Source organism: Pelodiscus sinensis, chromosome 6 (assembly GCF_052426305.1).
Source record: "Pelodiscus sinensis isolate ZL-2025 chromosome 6, ASM5242630v1, whole genome shotgun sequence".
Classification (NCBI taxonomy): Eukaryota; Metazoa; Chordata; order Testudines; family Trionychidae; genus Pelodiscus; species Pelodiscus sinensis.
Window position 1 is genome coordinate 41,276,828 of NC_143057.1, and position 27,879 is coordinate 41,304,706.

At 39.9% G+C, this 27,879-nt stretch overlaps 2 protein-coding genes across 7 annotated transcripts in view; one reads left to right on the forward strand and one right to left on the reverse strand.

The window, feature by feature from the left end:
* Positions 1-27,853, forward strand: IDNK (IDNK gluconokinase). Of its 5 annotated transcripts, none has more exons than XM_089779247.1 (5): positions 1-184; positions 3,160-3,190; positions 3,725-3,811; positions 9,524-9,567; positions 11,338-12,270. In XM_089779247.1, the coding sequence occupies exons 1-5, from the start codon at positions 24-26 to the stop codon at positions 11,489-11,491; spliced, it is 477 nt and encodes a 158-aa protein (XP_089635373.1). In that variant the 5' UTR covers positions 1-23; the 3' UTR covers positions 11,492-12,270. The 5 variants fall into 5 exon arrangements, with proteins under 5 accessions (XP_089635373.1, XP_089635374.1, XP_006135922.1 ...); XM_089779248.1 differs by lacking the exon at positions 11,338-12,270 and adding an exon at positions 27,203-27,853 and having other exon boundaries at positions 6-184; XM_006135860.4 differs by lacking the exon at positions 11,338-12,270 and adding an exon at positions 15,313-16,391 and having other exon boundaries at positions 59-184.
* Positions 20,295-27,879, reverse strand: part of UBQLN1 (ubiquilin 1) — a 44,798-nt gene continuing 37,213 nt past the window's right edge. Inside the window, exons 9-11 of one of the 2 annotated variants that reach the window (XM_075931763.2) lie at positions 25,079-25,194; positions 24,099-24,267; positions 20,295-21,474 (exon numbers count right to left, since the gene is read on the reverse strand). In XM_075931763.2, coding sequence (XP_075787878.2) covers positions 21,322-21,474; positions 24,099-24,267; positions 25,079-25,194 — 438 coding nt within the window. In that variant the 3' untranslated portion in view covers positions 20,295-21,321. Of the gene's footprint in view, positions 21,478-24,098; positions 24,268-25,078; positions 25,195-27,879 lie in introns of both variants that reach the window. The other variant, XM_075931762.2, reaches the window with a different exon arrangement.

Consider the following 27,879-nt stretch of genomic DNA (forward strand, 5'->3'; position numbering starts at 1 on the left):
CAGCAGCACCCGCCTCCCTGGGCATGAAAGGGGCCGCGGTGCCTTTTCGGAGGCGGCGCCGGGAGGAGGGGCCGGGAACGGGGAGGAGGCGGGAGGGCTGCGGCCGGGCGCAGCGGAGGAGCAGGCGCGCGGCGGGGCTCGCCATGGTGCTGCTGGCGGTGATGGGCGTGAGCGGCTCGGGGAAGTAGGTGCTTTCCCCGGGGCGGGCGGGCGCGCGGACAAGCCCTTTGTCGTGGCAGCCACTCGCCCGGCTCCTTCCGTGTCCCTCCCGGCCGGACGGGGGGCGGGCTCGGCTCTCCCTCACGCGGAGGGCGCGGCTCCAGGTGCAGGGTCTGCGGGACCAGGAGCGAGGGCTGCGGGGGAAACAGCTCTACTGGGCCTCGGCCCATGCCGCCTCTCCAGGCTGAAGTGTGTCGGGGGCCGGGAGACGGGCTCCTTTGCACCACGTCTCTCAAAGGGAGAAGGACATTTCCGCCCGTCTGGAAAGGAAACTTCTGAAACCTCTCCTGGTGCAGGGGCTTTGGGACAGCAGCGGAAAACTTAAGCCAAAGGCTGCTCCGTGTTTCACAGTAACTGCCTGGGATGTGGCGCATCTCCTGCAAGGAGACTTTTCAGTGGTTGGTGGGTTTTAATTAATCTTCAGAGGAGGAACCCCCCCTCCTGGCACACTGAAGAGCCTTCGGTACCCAGCTACTGTCAAAAGATAACACTTCCTAGTATTACTCCATTGAGCCTTCAAACCAGACTAGCATTGGGTCATTTTCACATTGGTCCTGTTTTAGGTTGTGGGACACTATGCATACACTATTAGTAGATTTTGTTGAAATTAGGGAAGAGTTGTCACTGATGGAAGAGTGGCTTTATTTTTATTTCTGTACTTTGAACACTATCCAGTTTTTTTTTGTTTTATAGCTATGTAAACAAAAGAAACCTAACTCAGGAATAACAAGTGAGGAGTTAAGGCTAAAGTTGTCTCTGTTTCCAGCTGTTTCGCTACACATCAGTGTTTCCCAGTTCCCATGATAAATTTCTTAATACTGGGTTTCATCCTACTACTTCTAATTATATATTCTTGATTTATTTCTCATATTTAATATGGATGCATGTATTTCACAACATGGTTAGCATTTAGCTCATCCATAATCCAATTCTGTCATGGATACAATCACCCAGTCATTTAGAATGAGGCCCTTAGTGCATGATCTCAATAAAAAAATAATCACGTCTTTACATGCTGCAGCTTTTGTTGATAAAAGTCTACTCGTGGGTGAAACACGGCTGGAAGTCACCATCAAAATGATGTAACCAAAACCAACAATTATCGGCTTTTCATATAAAATAAGTGTGACTACAACTTTCAAAGTTTTACCAGGAGCCCTGTAGTTTCTAAAATCTTAATTTAGAATAACTTTTAAGAACTTGCAATAATGAGTCAAATTATTTTCAAATTTTGTAATAACTTGAATGATTATAGCTGTGTTGTTTTAAATTTAAATGTTTCAGATAACATTTCCAGTAGTGCCCACAATGTGCTAGATGCTGTACAAACTAAAGCTTGTGCCCTAAAGAGCAAAACATGTCATATTATTATATTCTGAATGTAAAGAAAAATTATTATTAGCTTAGGCTACAACATGACCAGCTAAAATTGAGCTAAAAGATGTTATGTTGGATCTATACTAGGAAAAGTCAAGTTTATTTCAGACCTACCTAGCTTATTTTGTGTAAGCCCTACCTAAACTTCATTATTTTTCTTAGTTAAGAAAGACAAAGAATTGGTACTCCACAAAATAGATAAGTGTTCTATTTTGTGCTAGGTCTGGTACATGACTGATGCCATCAATAGCACTTTTCAGCCCCAAGGGGACACTGGCAGGCATGTTTGCACCCACTGCAATGACCAAAATCAAGTATTGTACTAAATAGAGGGTATTTTCTTGTTTCTGGATGATGTCATTTGTTCGGTTTCTGCAGTACTCTAGTACAATGGGGTCTGGTTCATGATTGGGGCTTCTACATGCTGTGGCAATAAAAATAATAAACAGAAAAGCTGCTGAATATGTTGCCACTGTGCACCTTATCTATTGATCTTACAATGACAGAATGATTCAGGAAACTTTGCTGGCCCTGCTAGTTTATCCCCCCGCCCCCCAACCTAATTTCATTCCTCACAATTTGTAAAATAACTCCAAAAGAAAACTCTTTCTGCCCCTACAGCTCCCCCGTGTACTTATTTTTGCCTCCTGTTCTTTTAATATTGTCCCCCCATCTTAGAGGTATATATTCACTACACATACAGTTCTTGAAAAAAATCAATTTTAAAACTAGCTGTGTTTGCGTGATGAGTTGCACTCATCAGTTTGGTTGCCATCCCCAGAATGCTTAACTATATGTTGTTATTGCTTGCTTATTTACTATACCTTCATTAAAATTCAGATGTAACTAAGGCCAGGCTAATTTATTCACTAAAGATTATTTTCAGTTTGATAAAGTATTTGAAAATCCAGAACCCAGACAATGTTAGATGCCATGTTTGCATAGCTTTATCCTTTTAAATGTTTCCAGGCCAGAATCTTATCAATTAATACTAATTACATTTGAATTTCTCCTCCCATTTCCTTTCTGTTCCTCACACAGTGACCATGGTTTTATTGTTTTTTTTGGGGGGGGAGGAGGGGAATTTTTTAGTTCAAAGTTTTTTTCCCCCATGGGTGCAGCTGCCAACCATACATTTTGGGGAAGAGGAAGAAAAAAATTTCGCCTCTTCAATTTACAGTCCTGAAAGGATTTCTGGGTTCACTACATATATTTAAGGATTTATCCCTTTTGCAGATTATACTTATTTTTATATGTTGAAGTGGTAACGGAGTGCATGTGAACATCCAGTCTTTTCTGAGATTATTATATGTGATCACTTATGATTTGAAAACATCAGGATTACTGGGGAAAGAGGAGACATATACTTTGATCTGAAACATTTGATTCTTGATAGAGCTAAAGACAGGATGAGGGACTAGACAAACCATTTGTTTGAGGTATTATGGCAGTTACTACATTCCTATGACCAGTTCCATCCCAAAGCAGAAAGACAAAACAACACTTTATATAAAAGAGGAAGTTACAGTGATGACATAAGGCTTTCACTGTGTTCTCTTACAGATCCACTGTTGGGTCACATCTGGCAACTAAGGTACTTTCTAACTATTTCGGTTTATTGTAAATTTACATAGAATTTTCTTCACTTTTAGCAAGTCATTGTTAGTTAAATTATAAATTTATCATTTCTCTCTATATATATAAAAAAGTTTTTCCTGCCACGCGACAGAATGGCATCATCAGGTTCTCTGGCCGTAAAAGTGGCCAGAGAAAGGGGGGATTGGTGAGTGTAGCAAGCATGGGGCACAGCCCCGTAGTATGTAAATATTACTCATTTGTGAATAGTTTAATCTGTCTTGGCAGAGTCTGGCATGGATGAATATAGTCATATAATGCATGTGTGAATTTGACTTACAAGCATACATGGTATATTGACTTGCTATTTTCTTCCTTTTGATTATACCTTGTATTTCTGGGAATTATCATTATATAGAGAGTGAGATTCATACTGCGTTGCAGAAGTCTTACAGGTCTTCCACAACTGTACTTGCCAAAGTGTTCTTGATAAACTAGTGAGTTACTTTGAGCTAATTTGTTTATGCTAAATTATACATAATTTTTTTCTTAGCTGGGATGGAAATTCTATGATGCTGATGACTATCATCCTACAGAGAACATACAGAAAATGGCACAAGGAATACCACTAAATGACCAGGTAGCTATACTGTATGTAATCCTAATGGTAAAAAAGTTGTTTACCTTTTTTTAGGCAGTTTTATTTCCAAAATGTAGGGGGGAAAAACACAAGATGTGTCAGTCCCTCCTGCTTCAGGGCCTACTGCTGATTTCGTCCTTACCTTTTATGCTGACCACCACACCCTCCTGGGCTTTCTCCTTGAAGGCTTGCCTCATCCCATTTGCACTGCTTCACTAGGGAAGAAGGGAAGACAAATTCCTCTCTCTTCCTCCTACTGTGCTGATCCCCCTTCCTTATTGAAAGCCCAACTCTTTATAGCTCTGTTGCTGCTCCAGTAGATGGGGAGCACTGGGACTGGGACCTGCTTCATTTAAAGGCCACAAAATCATAAGTGTGTGCATAATTGGTGTTTGATCATAAAAGTGTACATAAATGGTATTTAAAAAACAACCAATAGCCTAGTAGCACTTTAAAGATTAACAAAACATGTAGATGGTATCATGAGCTTTTGTGGACACAACTCACTTCTTCAGATGACTGGAATATGAGAACAGTGGTATTTGACATGACAAATGAGGGTCATAATCAGACAAAAAAGGAGCAAGGAAGAGGAAAAACAAGAGTGACAATAAGCTCAATTACTGAATAAGGGGAGGCACATTTCTTAATGGCTGTTGTTGGTTCAGGGTGAGAGAAATGTTTCTCCCATCACAGTATTTAATTCAGTCTACCTTTACATTATCCTTTCCCTCTCAGATGAGATGGCAGGAGCTTGTAGGAGAGACTTGAACAGGACAGAAGACATGGCTTGGATAATAATTTGGAGGCAGGCACTCCAGGCAAAAAAGCAATGTGAAAGGAGGCCTGGAAACATGTGAGAGGAGACAAGAAGGTCAATAATTCATCATAAGCAAAGCAAAGGGCTGGTGGTTGCTCCATAGTTGAGCTAGTTAAAGGGAGTTTAAGATGAATATAGCCAGTTTGTTGAACTCCTAGATTCCGTATCAAAGCCTCCTTTATCAATATAGCCACATCTTTCCCATGAGGGTGTAAGGTGTACCAGCTGGAAGGCTGGCAGTAGTTAATGCAGAATTAAGATTACCTGGCTGATTTTGCTATGTAAAGACATTTGTATTTTCTGGGAAAGGTAGTGTTCCTAAATATTTCCCCCATTCCTGTCCTACATGATAAACATTTACAACCTGAGTTAACTCCAGTTTAAAAAGCTCAGTGTTGGTGGTAGTTTAATTGGTTTGGGTCATTCCCCCTCCCCCCCTGCTTTTTTGCCCTTTGGAATTTTATAGCGTTTGTCACAGGGAAAGATAAATACTCATCCATGCAAACAAGACACACAACCCAGTGGGAGGTATCTGAGGGAAAAGCAGTATCAGCAAAAATTCACCCTGCCTACACACGCAAACAAAGTATTAGTTACTTACTCACACTCATAAACTATGCATACACAGACTTTTGAGCTTCATTCTGCAAGTTGAGCCATGTGTATGGATACCAGCATCTGTGAAGATTTCTACAGAGTTCATTAAAAATCTGTCGATATGGATCAGCTTGTAGGCCATGAAAGAGTAGTAAACTCCAGATTTAGATGACATAAGGCTTTGTCTACAGTGCACTCTCCCAGTGTCCTGGGTAAACCACCTCCACAAGGGGAGTAACTAACTGTGCTGGGAGTGCTGGTTCCCAGCTCTGTAGCCTGGTTTACTCTGGTGCTTCACAGCACTGTAACTTGTTGCATTCAAGGTGGGAGGGGACATTCAGGGCCATCCTTATCAGTCTCAGGTGGGGTGAGGCTTAGCATACACTGGTCTGATTGGTTCACTGAGGTAGCTCCCCATCTAGTATGCTGGCTTTTGTGGATCACATTGTAAAAGCACTTCTCTCTCCCCACTGGGAATCTAGGTGCCTGATTCAGGCTTTGTGGATTGCAGTTTATTCCTGTGATTTTCTAGTCACCACAATAGTCAGCAGTGCAATGCTTATTTCACTTTGTGGATCCAGGCCATAGTGTATAGCCTATGAAGTCAAATGGTTTTTCCTACATTCCTTCCCTAATACTAATAGACTTCTCAATTGGAAGTTGTGTAGGTATAGCTGGGTCAGTCCCAGGATATTGGAGAGACAAGGGGGTGAGGGAGTAGGGATGTTAAAATATGTTTATTTAGGTAAATGCGTAATCGTTGAAAAATTCAGCAGTTACACGTTTACATGTCGCGGGAGGCTGTGCTGCCACCTCTATATGAGAGACAACAGCATGGGGCATGGGAGTGAAGCAGCTCCCCGGGAGCTGGTGTTCATGGGGAGCCAGCTTACAAGCCAGCCCCCCTGTGAGCACTAATTCCTGCCTCCCCTTCCTCCCATGCTGCTGCCTCTGATACAGAGGACAGAAGTTGGTTCAATAAAAAAATATTACCTCACCCACTTTGGCTCTCTTGTGAGTTGGAAGTCCATTATCCACCATCTGCTAAAACAACTGCTTTATAAACTCTTATTACACATCTTCCTCCTTAAAACTGTGTTTCCTTGCTCTAATCTGTCCATATACCACAAATAGATCATCAAGCTTAATTTGATAATACTTAATTAGCTTAATTTGACTGCAGTTTCAACATCTAATATTATTGGCATTCTACCATGTACCTTACTTTACACACACCTTACCATATTTTAAAACTCAAATCCACTAAGTAATACACAGAAATCCCTAGTATAGTACTGTGATCATATAATGAACTTAACTGTGTCATCACAAGTATTACATGATAATAATTCACTTTGTATATATATTATTTAAATATACCAATAACTCTGAATGTATTTCTTTTCCAATTTATTTTGTATTACATAGGGGTCAAGGGATAAGCAAATAACAATACTGTTGTTTTCATGATGATAGAATCTTGGAAATAAGCTACTTGGATAATAAAACAATGAAACTACTTCATAATAGTCCATTATTGGCACTACAAACTCTCTCCTTTTGACAGTGCACTGAACAGCTTTCTAGAATGTACATTTATATACATCACGTACTCTTATCTTAATGGTTTCACCTCACTCCATAACTAAAGGTGTGCTTATTTGTGTTCTGGTGTGTCTTATTACACGGTTGAACAAAGACAAGCCAAGACACAAAACATTTCAGCAGCAGAAAAATCAAATATAAGATCTTTGGTATGAGGATTAGTACGTATGAAACAGATAAGAGTGGGAGTTTAGGAAATTACAACTCGGCTCAGCTCTTCAAGGAAATTTATACCTCTTTTGAAACTGCTGCAGGCAGATCTCTTCATGGCTATTTCCAAGGAACAGCCAAAAACTGTTGCCATTATTTTTGCACAAGGCAGAATTGTGATGTTCTTGAAAGGAAGCATGGGGACTAAAAATTGTTTCTAGACACCTTTTTAAAAAAATTGAGTTTTCTTTTGGAGTTTTCCAGCTGAAAGGCCTATATACAGGTCTATAAATTCACTAGACAGATTACTACAACATACTGCACTGATTTACAGTGCCATGCAGGTGGTTTGTAATTGTCCTGCAGTATACCAAGAAATTGTGGAGAGGCCTATTGAAAGCACACTGGCAGGAAAGTGTTTTGCAATGGACGAACTAGCTCCTTCTTTGTTCCCACGCTCTCATTTATTAAACTTGTCCAACATGTATTGGATGGAAAGGTGACACCTGAGCATTCATTTAATACTGAGCAGTCATGGTAGAAGCTGCAGGAATCTAAAATCTTAAACTGGATTACATTAAGAAAGCAGATCAGTCATTTTTATTGTATTTGCCAAGTTCCTTTGAGCCAAGTGTAGTCAGAGGGCATTCCTTAAGTGAGCAAAGGAGTTGCGAAAATGTAGTTATGAGAGAGTTTGCTTGTGATTGTCATAGACATAAATAGGATATAATTAACTTATCTGTGATAACTTAATTCAGGTTTGTTTTAGACTCTTTGGGATAGTTCCTGAGAGCCTTATGTGTACATGTATCTGATTCAAAACATTACACATATATTATGCTGTTAGGAGAGGAAAAGGAGGGGGGATCACAATTCCATCTATTTTAGATATGAAAAGCATTGAGAGAATAGATTTGATGTTTACCTTGTCAAATAAAACAAGAGCTAGTTTTGGTTTTTCAGAAGGTTCATAATATGCTATATCAAACCTAAACCATACATTACTACTATTTACAATTTCCATTGATTCTCCTTTTCCATCATGTATTAAAAGATTCAAAGCACTTCCAGTTTTCAGTGTAGATAAAATCCTTCCCTTCCCCATCCTCCATGCAGTGGTAGAAGTTCTGGTTTAGAAAGGAAGAAGGCAGAAGTTGAAAATCTGTTTGCTTGGTGCAGCATTACATTATTTATAAACTATGTACTAAAGAAAGGAGGGGTCTTCTAGAAGATATGTGCTTAGGGATGTAAAATGTTGATTATTTGGCTAATCGAATAGTCGATGCAATTAGCTGATAAGGGCGCCTCTGCCTTTGAAGTGTAGCAACAGCCCCAGGGCTATTGCGACACTTCAAAAGCGAAAGTGTTGCAGGTAGCACAGGGCCAGTGCGGGACACAAGCAGTTCTAAACTTGCCCTAAACTTGCTTCCCACGGCATTTCAAAGTGGCAGAGCCACATGGAGCCTAGGGTCAGCTGGGGAGTCTCAGTTAAGAAACACCAGAGTGGTCTTTGTGCAAACTTAATTCTTACTCATGCGTCTATCCATTATAATCCCTTCTCTAATAATATGATCACATATAGGGAAGTGAGCAACTAGTCGCTCCCCACTCTTGCTGCCTCCATCAGAAAGAGGCAGCAAGGGGGGGAAGAGAACAGGGTGCTTCAAAGTGGCGACACTGCGTGGAGCCCAGGGTCAGCTGGGGACTCCAGCACACGGTGTTTAAAAGTGGCAGTGCCACATGGAGCCTGGGGTATGGCCCCAGGCTACACACGGTGCTGCAGCTTTGAAGCACTCCTTCCTCTCCCCCTTCCTCCCCGCTTTCTGCCTCTTTCTGATAAAGGCAGCAAGGCGGGAGGAAGCAACTAGTCAACTAGCCTGTTGACTGTCTGATAAGCATTTGCTTATCGGATAGTCAACTAGTTGTTCACATCCCTATATGTGATCATTGATCGTATCATTAGAGAAGGGATCATAATGCATAGGCACAAGTATAAGCATTCAGTTTACACAAACTATCTCTCTGGTGTTTCTTAACTTTCAGTTGCTCGACTTTTCAACCTATGCACATAGGTTTTTTGTATGTAAAATATAGTATATGTACATATTGACAAGTATAAAGGCATGGATCTATAGCAGAATAGCGTAGAATGAATTTTTAATTTATTCAGTTTTCAGTTAATGGAAAAAAATGTTAAGAATTCATATTAATTTATTGTGTTAGTGTTTTATTCTGTTGTGCTCTGGTCCTTCATTTTTTTCAAGTAATGGGTTTGTGCAATTTAGATATGCTTTTGTTTTTGTAAATTTAAATGCAAAGTTTTATGTCAGCCTTGAATGTAGAAACAACTATTGATCAGTTTGCTAATGTGACTGTGTGTGTGCTGGGGGGACTGGTCTATTTGCCTCCTTACCACGCCAAAGAAAGATTGAAAGAGATTCACCTATTTTTATATTGCAAGTTAACTGCTACATAGATGTAAGGCAATTTAAAGTGAAACTCCGTAATATGTCCCTTCAGCTAACTTGTTTTGTTTCTAGGACAGGATTCCATGGCTTTGGAAATTACATAATATATTAATGAGGTAAGAGAACCTCTGATGTTCAGAGTGATTGCATCTATAATGTTTATTGGCTAAATACTAAAGCAAAAGGTTTGTTCAGTTGCATTAGTGGGAGTAAGTAATGTCATATTGTAAAAATATTCTGCAGTCAGTAAAACCATTTTGCATTTATTAGTCTGTGAAATGCTTTAGTACTTATAATAACAGTAAGGAAACACCTAAATCAGGGCTACTCAACACGCAGCACGTGGCCCGTTTGTTTGCGGCCTGTGGGGCAGTTTGGGTTTACGTGGGACACAACATGCAACTCGCAGGTAGGATGCTGTGAACATGGCCTCCACTGGGAACAAGCTCCACATCGGTAGGCATCTCCCAGACAGTGTGAGCATTGAAAGACGCAAGTGGACGTGCTGGCTAGAACAAATGGGTACAGGGTGTCAGCGTTTCTAGCCCCCAGAAAGGAGGTGCTGGGAGTGCCAAGGCATTGTGGGAAGTGCTTTGTATTCATGCCTGTCAGTGTGAAAGAAGCTATTTGCATATATATTTGCATGTATATAGAGCCACGCTTAAGTTGTGGCCCTCTGCATGTGCTATGAGTATCATTGTGGCTTCCAAAGTTGAGTAGCCCTGACCTAAATACTTCTACTTGATAGAATTGTTTGGAGTTCAGAGTACTTTCTCCATTGTCTATGTGAACATATTTACATTTCAAGAATCCAGCTCAGTAATAAGTTTGACAACAGCTCTAGAGGGTATGCTGCATGAATTCAAGGCATATTAGAAAATTTTGCTCCAAGTGACGTCGGAGCCTGTGTTCCTTTGACTTTTGATGAGATTTAGGCTCTTAAGTATCTACGTCACTTTTGAACATATGATGTAGTCTCCTAAGTCACATGTTTAAGAAAGTTTTATCCTTAGTCACTTACCCTAATTGACCAATTGCCATTGAACACTGCTGGATGTGAACTTCCTATCTCAAATATTTAGATCTGTTAGTTTTTTTTATAAAGGGAAAATAATGCAAAAATAATTTCATGGGACACGGGGGAAAGAAAAGTCAAACCTGGAACTTTAAATTTCTGCATTTTAAATTTGCATGTGTTTATTCACAATGGCAATCATCCCCCACAGACAGTCTACTATATATTTTGAAAAGGTTGTTCGTGCAAAATAAAGTCATACTTAGCTATTACCTACAGATACCAGATTTTGCATAAATAATCCTGCCACTTAAATTAGCTGAATGCATTACTTTTTACACCGGAATATGCTGAGTGCAAGGTTTAAATCAGTGTTTCACAATGAGCAAATTGCAGCTAATGGGAGCCGTGAGGGTCCATGCCTGCAGAGCTGGTAAGTAAACAAACCAGAGTGGCCCAGTAGTAGGTCTCTGAGTGGGTCCGCAGACCATTTGAGCAACACTGGTTTAAATAATTATTTTTGTTTTTCATTGGGAAAATGTCATTATTATTATTGATTAGAGTTCATAAAAAAATATTTGCTAACAAAATTAAAGACAAGTCGCCTATTCACCTATCATTTATTCACCTATCATTTTAGTGCAGAGAAAATTTTTACTGTTACAAATCACAAAATAATTCAGATTAGTTATGGAAAGAGTAATGGAAGCTTTTGATTTTATGAGTTTTTGATTCAAATTTACTATGTATGGTAATTATTCAGGGAAATGCATAATCTTTGAAATTGAAATCCTACAAATGTAAAACTTTTTTTAGTTCCCTTAATTAAAAATTCTATTACATGTATTTAATTTCTTGAACTTTCCTATAGGTGTAATGTGTGCAAAATGACTGCCCGGTCAATGACAGGCCTCACTTACATATATTACAGCAACAAGTGGATGATCTTTATCAGTAAAAATTGTCAGAAACAAACTCTCAAGAGCTCTGCTGTGTTCAAAATCTGGATTTGGGTTTTGCAGTAATTTACTCTTCTTTGTTCGTCAATTCTGAATTCAATATATTCTCCATCCTGGTGATTCATTTAAGTACCTGGATGTAACGGATATGGGAAAGAGAAGCTTTGACATTCCACCTATGTGAGGCTTCTCAGAATATCAGGAGGCTGTTGAGTTCCCTAGACTAAGCAAGAAAGGTCAGGGAGTATTATGGAATTCAAAAACAATGAACTTTGAAAGGGTTAGCCCTACCTAAATGAAGATTCAATGACTCTTAAAGCACCTTGCAACTAACATGGTCCAAATTGTCTGTTTACCTGTGGAATTTAAGTAATAGAAAATGACTTAATAGAGGGCAGTGACATTAGTTTTAGGGATGTTAAGTAGTGATTAATTTGCTAGTCGAGTAGTCGATGGAATTTCCATCAACTACTCAACTAGTCGATAAGCACTTGCGCGTTCCATCTTAGAAATGTACAAGAGCCCCATTGTGCATTCAAAGTTGGAATGCCACGTGGAGCCCAGGGCCAGTGGGAAGTCTTACTGACTTCGGGCTCCACGCGGGCACTTCCGCTTTGAAATGCACAAGAGCCCCAGCTGATCCCAGGCTCCACCTGCATTTCAAAGGGGCAGCGCAGCACGAGCTGATCCCATGTTCCAAGCGGCGCTGCTGCTTTGAAATGCCACAAGGGGCCTGGTGCCAGGTTCCCCACAGCATTCAAAGCAGCAGCGCTGCACAGAGCAGCTAACTCTGGGCTCTGTGCAGCACTGCTGCTTTTAAGTACCCCTTCCTTCCCCCCCTTGCTGCCTCTAACTGATAGAGGTGGAGGGGGGAGCGACTATTCAATTATTTGATAAGCATTTGACTAGTCAACTAGTCCTTTACATCCCTAATTAGCTTATTACTTTGTATAATGTGTTTGACTGCAGAATATGAGCTTTTTTCCCCTAAACTTTTGCACATCTCAGTCAAACTTATATGTTCACTTGCAGTATTTAATGCCAAAACTAACTGGAAGGCAGGGTATGGGATTTCCAGTGTAACAGGTACCATTGTTGCCTGGTTTCCTGAAGTTTTAAATCTTTGAGAGTTACACAAATGTAATTATGTTAATCTCACTAAACCTAACCATCCAGAACAACTATTAAAAGAATAAGGACACAAATGCAGAGTTTCCATTAATGTTAATAGTAATAATTATGGTTTTCAAAAATTGAAACTGGAATGTATTGTTCACAACTCTAGACCAGTGTTTCTCAACGTGTGATCCGTGAACCACTGCTAGTGGTCCACGGCTGCCCTCCAGGTGGTCCATGGCTTGAGCTCAGCCGCCTTCTCCCCCACAGCAGGGAGTCTGCACTAGGGATGTAATTGTATAGTCGATTAACCAACCATCAGTCGATTAACTGATACACGCATTTCCCTCCCCTTCCCCAGCAGTACATTTTTTAGTGGGCTGGCTAGCAGCACAGCACAGTCCTGTCTTGCGATGTGTCCAGGACCTCCTCACCTGTGGCTCTGTATTTAAAGCCGGGCAGGCAGGTAGCCTGTCTTAGTCCTGGCTCATGCTGTATCTGGGAGCTATCCCCATTGCAGCTCTGAATTCAAAGTGTACTAGGAGCTGAGTGGGTGGGCAGCCTGGCTCAGTTCTGGCTTATTCCGAGTCGGGGAACTCAGACCCCTCCTAGATAGGGGCTGCTGCCATTCTGCGCTGCTGCCTCTTTATCAGAGGCAGCAGCATGGGGCTACAGGCAGCTGATCCATGAGGGGAGCTGGTTTTTAAACTGGCTCCCCTTGAGGACCAGCTCCTGCCTGATACACAGGCAGCAGCATGGAGTGGCAGGGGGCTACTCTAGAGTGGAGTCCAGGCACACTGGCTGCTGGCCCACCCCCGGGGACTATAAAATAGTTGACTAATCAATAATAATTCATGAGGTTATTCGACTAGTCAATCGATATTTAACATCCCTAGTCTGTACTGGCTCTCCAGCCTCACTCTCCCTCCACCACCACGAGCTTAGAGCACCAGCGTCAGCTTCCCACTGGGGGTGGGGAGAGAAAGCCTTGAGCCTCACTGTGCACTCCCCCTTCCCCGGCTGGGGAACAGCAGCGCATGGGCGAGCTGCCTGGAGGCTCTCTCTATTGCTCACATTGGCTAGAATCTGGCCGATGGAAGCAACGGGAGGCCTTGCCTAGGAGCGGCACGGGGAGCCAAGGCAAGTAAGTGCTACCCCACCCCCTCGTGCCCAGCCACCCCCACTCCCAGCTGAGAGCCCGAACCTCCAGCCTGCTTCTGCACCCTTCCCCCGGCCAGACACCCTTCCCCTAGCCTGCTCCTACACCTTCCTCCGCTCCTGCACCCTCCCCGTTTGGACAGCCCACTCCTGTACCCTCCCCCCAGATACCCTCTCTCCAGACCGCTCCAGCACCCTCCCTCCTGGCCATACACTGCCCCTTCCTTTGCTCTTGCCCCTTCTCCCTGGCCAGACACCCTACTTCTAGCCTGCTCCTGCCCCTTACCTCCCATCCAGACCTCGCACCCTTACCCCCTCCTGCACCCTACCTCCCACCCAGATCCTACATACCCATTCCTCTCACTGGCAGCCCTGTTCTACACGTTGAACCCTCCATTTTTGTTCCAACTCCAAAGCCTGGGGGGTTCCACAAAATCCACTAACCCTGGAACCCCAGAAGAGTAAATCTGGCCTATGGGAAGCCCTGAATCTCGGTCCTCCTTGTCTCTTCCCCTTGTTCTGTGGGGCTGGAGCACCAGAGGGGTGAGATGTATCAGTTGGGGGCCACATCAGTGAAGGTTGGTGGATTTTGGAGTTTTTTCTTCTCACTTGTGTGGTCCCCAACTGGTTTTTCTGCGGGTCAGTGGCCCCAGACCCAAAAAAGTTTCCCCATCCCTGCAATTAATAAAACATTGAAACATTTTGTGTTGGACATAAATTAATATACTTTATTTAAAATGAAGTTTGATAAACTAACATGAGAAAGTTAAAACGCTTCATCTGTTTAATAGTTTAAATTAAACCATTCTTCTTAGCAGCACTTGCAAAATGGCTCAGGTGTAATTATGTAATTAACTGAGTTACCATTAGCAACTGGTGATCCGCAGAAAGGTTTGTATTGAGCCAGGTGGGCTACGGGCCAAAAAGTTGGGAGAACCACTGCTCTAGACAGACCCTTTGGCCATGTCTGTACTATGCCATCAATCTAATCTAAGTCACTTCAGCTATGCAATTTGCAAAGCTGAACTCGATATACTTACCGCGGCGTCTTGTGCACCGGAAGGTCAGTGCAGGCTGCTCTCTGCTGACTACTTTTCTCATCATAGTAGAGTACCTGTGTCAATGGAAGAGTGCTCAGAGATTAATTGCATCTAAGCAGATGTGATAAATCAACAGCTGGTGGATCGATCGCTGCAGCACCGATCCCCAGCATAATTGAAACAAGCCCTTGAGTCAGTTTGTAAGGGGGGTAGGAGAGTGCTTCATTCATGCTGTCCAACAACCACCCTTCTCAGCTGATGGCTCTCTCATTGAAATCCAATTATGCTTCCACATTTGGGAAGATAGTGGCCGTTATGAAGGTTCCAAAAGATGGAGCTGGTAAAGGGACATTGTATGAAACCACATTTTTAAAAAGCAAACACCCTTGCCTGTGTTAGTGATTTGACTTCAGAGTCCCATTAAAATGAGGAAAAAAATCTTTGCACCTCTTCTTTGTGAAGCTGTTTGATTGCTCAACTTACCATCTATTGAGAACAGACAATGTATGATGAATACACCAAATATAGGCATGATATTAAATTATTGCTATTGAAAATTTCTCCTCTTGATAGAGAAGAATTAGCTGGACAAAGTGTGATTCTAGCGTGTTCAGCTCTGAAGAAAATGTATAGACGCATATTAGTAAGTGGAAGGGATGCTGTGAATTCTCAGAGTGATCATCTAGAGGAACAAGGAGACTCTGCCACTGGGAAAGTCCTTTTCATCTATTTGGATGGACCTATGGAACTCATCGCCAGCCGCCTAGAGAAGCGGAGAGGACATTTTATGGCACGTGAACTACTTCAGTCTCAGTTTGAGACATTGGAGCCTCCGTCAGCACCAGAAAACTTTATCACTGTGAGTCTGGAAAAATCTGTTTCTGAAATAGTGTCTGAAATTGAGAACTCTCTTCAGTTAGAGTAATGCTTTTCTTGAGCAATTTCTGAATTAGATACACATTAATTCTTTTCACCATGTCATCTTTGTGGAACAGCATTTTTGTTTTTTCAAGTTAATCAGCACTATTTGCAGCATTAACTTCACAGTCTTGACACACTTTAAAGGGGCCAGAACAATTATTACTGATACTTTTATTAAGACCTGTTAAAACTTGAAGAAACAATTTTCAAAAGTGCATGGCGTTTGCCTAACTCTTCTTCTATTTAACTCACAGATGAAACTCCCATTGACTTTAATAGAAACCGGGATAGGTCAACACCATGTGCTTCTGACAATCCCACAGTGGGGGGTTAGACAGAACATGAAAATCTCAACAAATTTAGCATTCACTTTTTTTCCTGTCTAAACACAGGAGTTGCTCCAGTTGTAACTACCTGACATTTAAATGTTGAATGGACACTTGAAACTGGACATCCTTTTAAGAGGAGTCAAAATTCTCTAACAGTTCAGAGGGACAGGATCTTAGACTGTGGAGTTCAGGACCTAACGCCACTATGAACTCCAGGCCTGACCTGGGATAAGTTATAACTTCTGTGTCCTCATCTGTGAAAATACTTGCCTGCCTCACATGGGAGTTGAGAGACGTCATTGATTCTGACAAACACTGTGAGCTCCCATGGAAAAGAGAGGGCTATGTAACTGCAAAATGTTATTCTATCAAAATCTTGAAAAATAAACTAAGTAGCATTGTGTTGACTGTGATTTAGTCTTTCATATGCAAAATCTACACACTGATGAAATCGGAGTGAGACTGCTTCAGCCAGTAAAGTAAGTTTTATGTACCACTGGGTTCATCAGTTTAGAACTTATGGGTGATCTTTCCCTTCAGGTTGACTGGCAGATAGCTGTTTAATATAACTTTTCTGGCTAGGGATGTTAAAATTAATCAACTAATCAAATCGTTGATGGAATTTCCGTAGACTATTTGATTAGTTGATAAGGGTGCTTCCGCTTTGAAATGTAGGAAGAGCCCACTGGGCTGTTGGGACATTTCTGCCTTTGAAATGTACAAAAGCCCCATTAGGGGTTCTTGTGCATTTCAAAGATTGAAAGGCAGCATGGGCCCTAGAGCCACACTTAATGCAGCGCTTCCACTCAGAAATGTACAAGAGCCCCAGCAGGAACTCTTGTACATTTCAAAAGTGGAAGGTGGCCACTGCGTCCCTGTCCTCTCCCAGAGCTGGAGGTGGGAGGGAACTGGCTTTTAAACCAGTTTCCCCCCCCCCAGCACCCCTTCATCTTCTCCTGCCTCTTGTTGCCTCTTTCTGATAGAGGCAGCAAGGGGGAAGTGACTAGTAAACTAGTGTGTTGACTGTCGGATAAGCTTATTGGATAGTCAATTAGTTGATTACATCCCTACCAAACTGAATTCCAAATCATAACTTTTTGCCTTAAGAACTCAGAGCAGGTGTGAGGGGAAAAAGTCCTCTAATAGGGGAGAAGCCTCCATCAGGTAAGTGGCTTGCACCTTGCTCTCTACAGACACAGTCTTTGGATTTCAGATACACACAAGCAAATCAGCATATTATCTTCAGCGTCCCTCCCAAACTGAGCCCATGAATTAAGGTTGTTCTAGTCATTTAAAAATGTACACAGTAAAGGCTGCATTTCCAATTAAGAGTATTTAAAATTCAGATGTAACTTCTTAAAAACATGTTTACTTTAATTTGTAATGCTTTATAGGTGTTAAAATGCTTATTAAAGTTAAAACTACAGCCTTAAGTATTCTTAGCAAAGACAAAGGACTACTCATGGATGTGGACAAAACTATTCTCATGAATGTGCTTGTGGGAGAAAGGGCACAGGAGAGCTACATAGTCATTACTCTCAATTGAATGTATTTGGGGCCAGTCTATTAAACAGAAGAAACCCCCTCATTACAAGATATATTTTAAATATGTCTCACATTAATTCCATAATTGGAAATATTTGCATAAAGTCACAATTCACAGAATTTAAAGAATATAGAAGTGTTTGATTTTGGGGGCTACAATATAGGTATCAAAATATGGACTTCACATATTACTTGAAACCTGTTATCTTGCTGAGTTTTAACTTTGTGAGTGATCACAGGATATACTTTTTATGAGATGCTCTACAAGAGAAGTAATATTGTGAAGAACCTTTCTGAGATATTGCAATGTATGTATTACCCCCATGAGTACTCTTATCCCAAACTTACCATCTTGATTAATGCAACTCAGTCACTTCTTTTGAAGAAAGGATGGTTGTGTTCAAAGGCATCTTAAGAAAAATTAATCAAACCATTAGCTGGGTTACCAGTTTTAAAAGTGTTTATAGCTTCTTCCAATAGAAATTAAGACTTGCCCTGGTGGTACACCAAGAAATCCCACCACTGTGCCTCCTTGATATGGTGCTATGAATGAGAACTGGGGACAGCAGTGAAACTCCACTATACCAGACAAATAAAAAACTGATAGCTATCTGGTGAATATTTTCCATGAAAAATGAATGATAAGTCAGAGTGCAAAAGACTGATCCATTTCTGTATTACTCTTGTATAAAATGCACACAAACCTATTTAATCCAAAACCTGTATACAAATGGTTTGAAAATACTGAACTAAAAAGTTTTTCAGATTATTTTGGACATCCTCCTTGTTTCTTATAAGAGAAACAAATTAGAAGTGGACTTCAGTTGTAAGATTATGGTTCAGTGCATCACATTTAAATGGGGGCCAAAATGCAACCCAACACACACACACACAAAGTTGAAGGTATTGTTCCAATCTAGACCCTGGTTGATGTCAACACTAAATTCAGGTAAATGGCACCCTCTTGTGGTGATTCCACTAAGTCAAATCTAAATTTAAAAAAAGTTAGTTCTCAATACACATACCCCATGCAGTGCAATAGGTGAAAGGCTTATTTTACCAACTACTGCAGTATTGAAGTTGTGCTTTGTTTTACCAACTGTGAGTAAGTAAAAGTAAAAATTCAGGGTGCATGTCTCTAACATACTGTGTGGAAAAGAGTTATCAGATCATATAGTGAATGATATAGTCAAAATTAACCCTCAGCCCTTCCCATTCAACAACTGTATTGCAGTGTTTCCTGTAAGTTGTATGCTTGTCCAGTGGCCCAGGAGAGATTCAGATGCTGCCTGGATGATTAGCAGATTGCCCAAGGCTGCTCACAGCCAGCAGGAAGGGTCTCCCCCCACCCTTGGTAAATTACAAACAAACCATGATCCAGACACCAACCGATATATATGTTATCTCCAAGTAATGTTCATACAATTTGAACTTAATCTTCTGTACTACTTTCACTGAAAGTGAGGCTTTTCAACAGGATTCAGATTTCCCTCTCCTACTTTGTCATTTGACATACTTTAAAAAGACAGCACAAGCCAGTGTGTATTAAAATAGATGAGATGTTAATAGCTCTTGATTCTCCAGTCAAGTCCTCTGAACACACCTATTTTTTAAGTCCACTAATCAAGGTAAGTCCAGAAACAATGATCACTTGAAAATCTTGGTGGGGTGGTTAATATAGGTAATTTGCTATGCCTTCACTAATTCACTCTGAATTTCACCTGAAGGGATGCCTTTTTCACAGAGGAAAATATTTAAATTGAGAGAGACCTTAATCTGAATCTTTGGGAATGGAAAGAAAACCCCTCAGTTGTCTATTTCTAAGATGAACTGTCCCATTCCTTTGTTTTTTTTCTGTTCCTTTTCAAGTTCCAATATATCTGTGAGATAGGACAACCAGAACAGCACACAGTATTTAAGGTGTAGGTGTACCTTCTATTTATATAGTAGCATTTATAATCTTTATTATCCACCCTTTCCTAATGTTGTTCAGTTTTTTTTACTTCCACTGCACATTGAGCAGATATTGTGAGTAAGGTTTTATTGAGCTTTTTCCCCAGCATTGCATCAATTGCAATTGAGCAATTCTCTTATTAGTGCCAAAGTTCAGCTAAAATGTTTACCATTCAGGAAAGGCACAAGTCAGAGCTGCACATTCTCTTTTGGTTTGCTCTAACAGATATTCAAAGTCTATTTTATAACCAATGTAAACATCAATAAATTGTTTATTTCAAAATTATTTTGGTTCATCTTGTTTGGTGAACAACTTTGAATCTATGAACTTTACAGGAAAAGGTAAATTTAACCTATGTATCCCATCACCTTTTAAGGTAAATCACATTTATACTGAATAGCCAATGAAGGGATTTGTTTACATCATTTGATAAAATACAATGCAAAGATAAAAGTACTGTATAAGTAATACAAAGTGAATAATCTTCAATTACTAATATTTAAATTTGAAACAGGCTACAGAAGAGACACACCGTCCAAAACTGAGCTGGTTTTCTAAACAGAATGAACAGTCAAGTGTGCTTTTTCATCATCTGTAACATTTTACCTACTTTAATGGTAGTCTTCATACTTTTGATTTCCTTTCCTTCCTCTCTCTTTTATAATCCAAACATTGTTTGTTAATCTCGATAAAAATAAGTCTGTATGATGCTCCAAAATTCTTACTCAAATGCCAAACATCAAGATGTTTCACTTAGTTAAAAAAATCAGTAATTGTGCAAAAACACAAGACTAATTGCTCACAAAGAATTTTTAATTCATTTATTACCTGTGCACAAGAGAAATAGCTACCAATAAAACCTCAGAAGATATACAGTATTTTTACATGGTGGTTAAAAGTAATTAGAATATCACATGACACTGTCAGTGAAAGTAATTCTTCCAATTACAAATCATAATGCATGTTAGAATCTCAATGAGAAGCCAAAAAGCCTTAGAAGCAGTATCAGAGCATAACAATAGTGCTCTTTCTATCTGCACAAAGATTAAGATAATTTACAGTCAATCCTTGTGAATACTGAGACAATATTACAATGCAGGTTTCTGTACAGTTAGATGTACATTTAGAGATAATTAGATCAATAATTATGGAATATTTTCAATGAACTTTCCTAAGCTCTTTTGCTGAGAGATGTTTACCAAAAATCTGATGTTTCTGCACAAGGAAATGTGTCAGTTTTATTTGTTCTGGCATTTTTGGTTATATATATTTGTTCTATTACAATGTGTAAGTTCCTAGATGCAAGATGTTTCCAATGTGTATATGGTGTGTATATTTTATACAAATAAAATAAAAGATGATAGATTAAATCAACTGGTATAAATCTTACAGCATTTTACTAGCAAAAAATACATGCTGAAGTCACAAAAAGCAGTTTTGATACCCACAAATCATAGCTTTAATTTGTTTTTTTTAATAGTTTGTATTCTACATAAATTACTACCCAAAGCTAATGTTTAAGTAGTAAATTGGACAATTGCAGGCCAGACAAACCTGTTCATTCAACTGTGAAGGATAATAGTTGTTTAAAAAAAATCACAATTAATGCAGAACAAAGAAGTGTTTGATGCATGCAACAACTGAGTGAAAAAAGCATTGATTCCCACTGTTCAAAGAAAACTACTGCACTCCACCTTAAAATGCATCAGACTGGCTTGTTATTTGTTATTAACAAGACAATCCCAAGAGTCAGACTGAAATAAAGCAGGTATTTTAAAGATTTCAGAGCTGTTATCAAAAATAAATTACATTTTTCAAGTTAAAGAAATGTTGCTATGATGGCTGGGAGCCCAGTAGCCTCTCAATAGCTGCATTGATATCTCCTCCAGTTGCTATTAGAGCTTGTAAGTTTGCTTCACGATTCAAGAAGCCCATTGCACTGAGCTGCTCCAGTTGTTGCTGAAATCTGACTTCTGGATTTTGCAACTGCTAAAAAGAGAACAATTTATTTCAAGCTTAATACAAATACAGTGAACAAATTGTACTAGATGATTAAAATACAGTTGAATCTGTTCCATACTTTGCCTTGGCCTATTAGTTCTGCAACTAAAGTTTCCTTTCAGTCTCCAAAACCAAATAGCAAAATTGGAATAAATGAACAACTGCATCTTTCTCTGAGCATATTTTGGTGACTGGTTTAAGAATAGAAGAGATGCTGCATGTCTGATGTGATGTAAGGGAGCAAAGCAAGATCATGTGAAAGTAAGAATTATTTCCTTAAAATAATTCCTTAAGTGTCATTCCTGGAGTGTTCTAACTGAAACAAAATGTTAAATTCAGTGATACTAGTATACTTACTTGGGAGATTTTTTGATAAAAAAATGTATTGTTGGCAATGGTGTTACTCAATGTGATGGCACATTCCTGTTATTGGCATATCACTTTTTTAATTTCTAAAGCCTTTAAAAAGAAATATTTGAAGTTTGCAAAATCTTTTACATAAGCCACAACATCTAAATGGAGAACTGAACAGCTGTGCTTTTATGGTCTGATCCTGCTCCCACACAATCAGTAGCAGAACTCTGACTAACTTTGATGGTACAGAACTGTACAAACATCTGATGGTTAGAAGCCGCCTTTGAAACCATTTTAATTATACGTGACAAAATTATTTAAAATACCTATAGTAAACAAAAAGGCTAAAGAAATTACACTTCTTGCTGTTTCCAGATGTTGTCATTCCAAGAATTCTTTAACTCCAGTTTTGGTAGGTAAGCAACAAAGGAGAAACTGTTTTTCAAATACTTGGTTTTTAAACAAGTGAAGATTGTTACAAGAATTAGTGATCAAGCCATAGAAATGCAAAAAAACCCTTTTTTTGTTCTTCATTAAGGCTGCCATTCCACTTGGATTCCAGCTATAAAATCCATGTTCGAATATTACAGCACAGTTTGTATGGCTGTTCTGAACTCTCTACATTGTTTACACACAAACATTTCTCTTATCCAACATTTTTACCTACTATTTTATTTGCTACTTGGTACTCTCAGTTTAACAAATTAAGCAAAAACTTTTTCCTCTGATTTCTAGTTTAGTGTCAACATTTGCACAATGTTATTTGTAGTGAGTGTCCTTTGTCCGTATAGACTCTTGATATAGCAACTAGGCTGACAAATATTTTGAAGATAAGATGTTACTGTACAAACAAGAATTAGCAGAAATCTTAGGGGCTAGTCCAGTGCCTGAAACAACTAAACTTGAATTCTGAAACCTAGTTTGTTTCAAGTTTGCAGTAAGAGGCAGAACCCAAATTAAGAACTGTATAGCATTGAGAAGACTAAATTTGCTCTTTGTATTACAGAAACAAGAGACAGGACTATGTAGCACTTTAAAGACTAACAAGATGGTTTATTAGGTGATGAGTTTTCATGGGCCAGATCCACTTCCTCAGATCAAATAGTGGAAGAAAATTGTCACAACCATATATACCAAAGGATACAATTAAAAAAATGAACACACATGAAAAGGACAAATCACATTTCAGAACAGAAGGGGGAGGGGAGGTAAATGTCTGTGAGCTAATGATATTAGAGGTGATAATTGGGGAAGCTATCTTTGTAATGGGTAAGATAATCGGTCATGCTTAAATTTGACACTTTACACCTAAGTTTGAATAAAGACCCCAATTATCACCTCTAATATCATTAGCTCACAGACATTTACCTCCCCTCCCCCTTCTGTTCTGAAATTTGATTTGTCCTTTTCATGTGTGTTCATTTTTTTAATTGTATCCTTTGGTATATATGGTTGTGACAATTTTCTTCCACTATTTGATCTGAGGAAGTGGGTCTGGCCCACGAAAGCTCATCATCTAATAAACCATCTTGCTAGTCTTTAAAGTGCTACATAGTCCTGTTTTTTGTTTCAGCTACACCAGACTAACACGGCTACATTTCTATCACTTTGTATTACAGGAGACCCTTAACTTCCGATGTGATTGGTTCCAGGGGAAGTGTCGCAGGTTGAGGTCGTCATAACTCGAACCCTTATTTACAATAGGCGCCATCGTAAATGCAGGCCGAGGAAGTAAGTTGGGGTTTTTTGGCCCCTTCTGCACTTACAAAAATGATTTGAAGTGCGGGGGGTCGAAACTCAGGCAGTCGCAAGTCAGGGGCCTCCTGTACTGAGGACATTTTGCACACTGTAGGAAACTTCTACCACTATCTCAGTCTTTCAGATCAAGACAATGCAAATGAAACCTACCTAGAATTGAAATAGCTTAAAAAAAATGACAGGCCAGAGGCAAAAGTGAAAGGCCCAAAATCCACAGCGATTCTACTCATTTCTCTTTACATATGAACTCAAGGGCTAATGGGCACCAGGACTAATATTAAAATTTCATTTTCTCCCAGTATTTATTCTCATATCTAAGAAAGTAACAGTTTTCTAGCCTGATCCTCTCATCCATCCATGGGCCAGCAGTATTAAGCATGTGTGTTTCCCCCTCTCCTCCTCTAGTACTCCTTCCTACTGCCATTTTTAGCCTACATTGATAAATAAAAAATTAGCTACATCCTACAACTTTAAGATGTATCTATCTGCTATCTTACCTGAGCATTTGCACTGGCAAGAGCCTGCAACATTTGCTGAACAAATTGTTGGTGACCAGGTTCAGTGAGTCCTGAGGCTGGACTTGTATTCTCACTGGGGATGGAGCTAGGTACGGTTGTCCCTGTAGGACCTCCAGTGCTTCCTAATCCTCCTACAACAGGATTAAATCTGCAGAGATGAGGAACAACAATGCTAACATTCACTTCTGTATTCAAATTGATCATATTCTGTTATTCCTGCCCTCAACAACTGTCACATTGGAATTCTGTGGATATCAGTGGACATGTAGAACGTGACTTTAGTGTAAATAAAGTACAAAAGCATCCAAACACAGTAAGATCCCTTATAAACATTAGCATTTTAGCATACATGGAAGGGGAAAAATGCCTAAAATGAAGGGCTAGGTCTAGACTGGCATGATTTTCCGCAAATGCTTTAAACCGAAAAGTTTTCCGTTAAAAGCATTAGCGGAAAAGAGTGTCTAGATTGGCACAGACGCTTTTCCGCAAAAGCACTTTTTGCGGAAAAGCATCCGTACCAATCTAGACGCGCTTTTCCGCAAATAAGCCCCGATCGCCATTTTCACAATCGGGGCTTTTTTGCGCAAAACAAATCTGAGCTGTGTACACTGGCCCTTTTGCGCAAAAGCTTTGCGCAAAAGGACTTTTGCCTGAACGGGAGCAGCATAGTATTTCTGCAAGAAGCACTGATTTCAGACAGTAGGAAGTCAGTGTTCTTGCGGAAATTCAAGCGGCCAGTGTAGACAGCTGGCAAGTTTTTCCGCAAAAGCTGCTGCTTTTGTGGAAAAACTTGCCAGTCTAGACGCAGCCAAGGTGTTTAGTAAACTGAAGATAGAGTATGTGTAGAACAATTCGTGCAAGCAGAGAAGCTTCTAAATTGACAGAAGCAAGACAAAAAACTGATAAAGCAAATTTAAAATAAATAAAGATGTGTACAAGTTTGTTGGGGCAGTTCTTACCCTGGTATAAGCCCAGGTGCTTCTGTTGCTAGTGTCTGCAAGCCCTGCTGAATCTGTAACAAAGCTTGCATTGCTCTAGGGTTTGACATTGCTGACAGCGTGTCAGGGTTCTGCATCTAAAAAAGGGAAAATACACATTATGTAGCAAACATTTACCAAGTTAATCTTTATAACTCTGTTTTCTGTAGTCAATCTCATCCCCTCAATACCCATCATTGCTCATCTTTTTATTTTATGCCTTAGTCTGCAACCCCTATTGTAATGGTGCCCTCTTCTGCAACAGCAGCTCTACCAAGAGTGGAGACAAGTGACAGAGAAAGCAATATCCTCAAAAAATGCTGCTACATGTAAACCTAGCCCATGCATATAACTTCTTGGGGGAGTTCAAAGAACTACGATGAGACACAAGAATGATTTTCTAGAACACAGATGAAGAGAATTACCTAGAGAATCCCTAGGAAAAAGCGAATGCAAATTACCCACTTCCAGTGATGCAAAAATCCAGCTTTCTGAGGCTATACCTTTGAGGAGAGGATGATTGTCTCCTGATTACCTGTCACTGGAGGTTAATAGCCTGAGCTACACAGAAACAAGATGGCTTGCCCAGTCTTAGTTCTGAGACAATTATGAACTTGTAGCCAAAGGAAAACCCAGTTGTGAGTTTTGAAGGACACCCATCTACCAGAGCCCAGAGTTTCAGCTGGAGTCATCTCCAGGATTGATAAAAATTGATTTAAAAAAAAAAATATATATATATATATATATATATATATATAGTTTTTAAAAAGTCAGTAATAAAATACATTTTTCATTTTTAAATAACAGTTACAATTAAGTCTCATCCCAAATATGCTACACCTACACTTAAGTCTCATAAAAATGAATTAATGGCTCTAGTCTGTCCAGCCTAACAACCGGCTCTTGCTTCTTGAATGTTCTGGGCTTTCAATTTCTTAGCAGGCGAAAAAGCGACATGTGCAAAGAGACACAGGCTGGATAGGATTGTTTTTATGTGGTGATGGACCTTGACCGAGCACGGCAGGAGTTAAGAAATTATCTTAAGACAGAAAGACAATATATAGAAAAGGACGGAGGCAGTATAGAAAGGAACAGTGGACTGAAAAGAACAAGGGAAGACATTATTAAGGAGACACACAGCTTTCTATATTCCTCCACACTTTTGCCACAGAAAAACATTCCTGGCTTCTGGGCTTAAGAGAAACTCTAGCTGGGAATTTTTAGAAGAAATTAGTTCCCTGTGTAAACAAAAGAAAATGTGTCAAGTGTAAGCAATGCAAAAAGATAATGTAGTTGGAAGAATGAATCATCATAAGGAAACCTGCTTATTAGGAGAAAATTATGTGGATGAAGCTATGGGTCTGGCTGAGTGGATCAACTCATTAGTAACCTGAATAACTCAAAAAAATAAGGAGTCCTCTGACATGTTAAAGACTAATAGATTTATCTGGGCATAAACTTTTCTGGGTTAAAACCCCAAGGTATCATTTTTCAAAACTTTCTGTATGCCTTTTAGTGTAAGTGTGATTTGACAAGTAAATTCCCAAGCTGTTTGCTGTGTTGGATGTTGCTAGAAAAAGAATTAGCTTAGCTAATCCTTATGGTTTGTTTAATTAGTTAACTAGGTTTAGAATCTATCACTCAAGTATACAATACAGAAAGCTGCAGTAAGGAAAATCTAGAGTTGCCAGCTGCCACTGTCATTTTCTTTTATATTATATATACATTCCCCTTTTTTGGGAACATCCTGACCACAGACAATAATGGTGATGCTATAAATCTGTATCCTATTTTACTTCAGCATAACTCAGCTTTTCCAAGGGAATGCCATTTTATCTTTGTTGTCCCAAAAAAACAGAAATGCCACTAGTGCAATGGGGCTTACTTACTCCAAAATTAAGTGTACTCTAAGCACAGCTAGTCTTAGCTTTGGTAACTTGATTTAAATCTATGGGATTTTTTTTGGTGATTTAAACCAATCTATCCTGGTGATCTAAGTTTTTAGCATACATTTTGGTTCTTTTATTGTTTTGAAACATTCTCTCTAATGCTTTTACCTTAAAAATAAATGTGCTTCCTTATAAGGAGCTATGTTATAATTTACAGGGCTCAACTAAATGCTGTTTCTACTCGCCTCACACGGTCACTCCGTGTGCCCCATTCATGCGGTCTGGTGCATGCGCAGTGTGGAGCTGGCAAGAAGCTCTCGCCGCAGTTTGTCGAGCCCCAATAATTTATAATAGCAGGTAATATACTGGGCATAGCATCTGGAGAAAAAGAAAATCACAATTTGCTGACTTTTTAAGCAGTCTGGCTTGCTAGGAATATCACAGTGTAAATTAGAGAGCTATGAAGCTGTAACACACCAAGACACAGGAGGAAATGAAAGTCGATGGCTGAAGAGCTGGAGCCTAAAGTGAGTGACTTTGGTGGATGACAGGGGGAGGAGGAGAGAAATAACAATGAAGTTGACCTGAATTATGACAAGCACTGTTTCTCACTAGTCTTCCAGCAAAATGTATCATCTGACATACTTGATCTTCCAAATAGGACTTCTAATAAAATTCAAACTTTGCAAGTGCATACCCACTACTCCTTCTCTGTATTATCTATAATGCCATACCAACACCTTACTGATATACCAGAATGCTACTTATATGATGTATACCAAGGATGGGGAACTCCTGCCCAGGGATAACATCCAGCCCACGGCAAGACTCTGTACTGCAGATGGTACGTTCTGAGCCTTGGAGTCCCCCCCCCCCCCACATACACACTACACT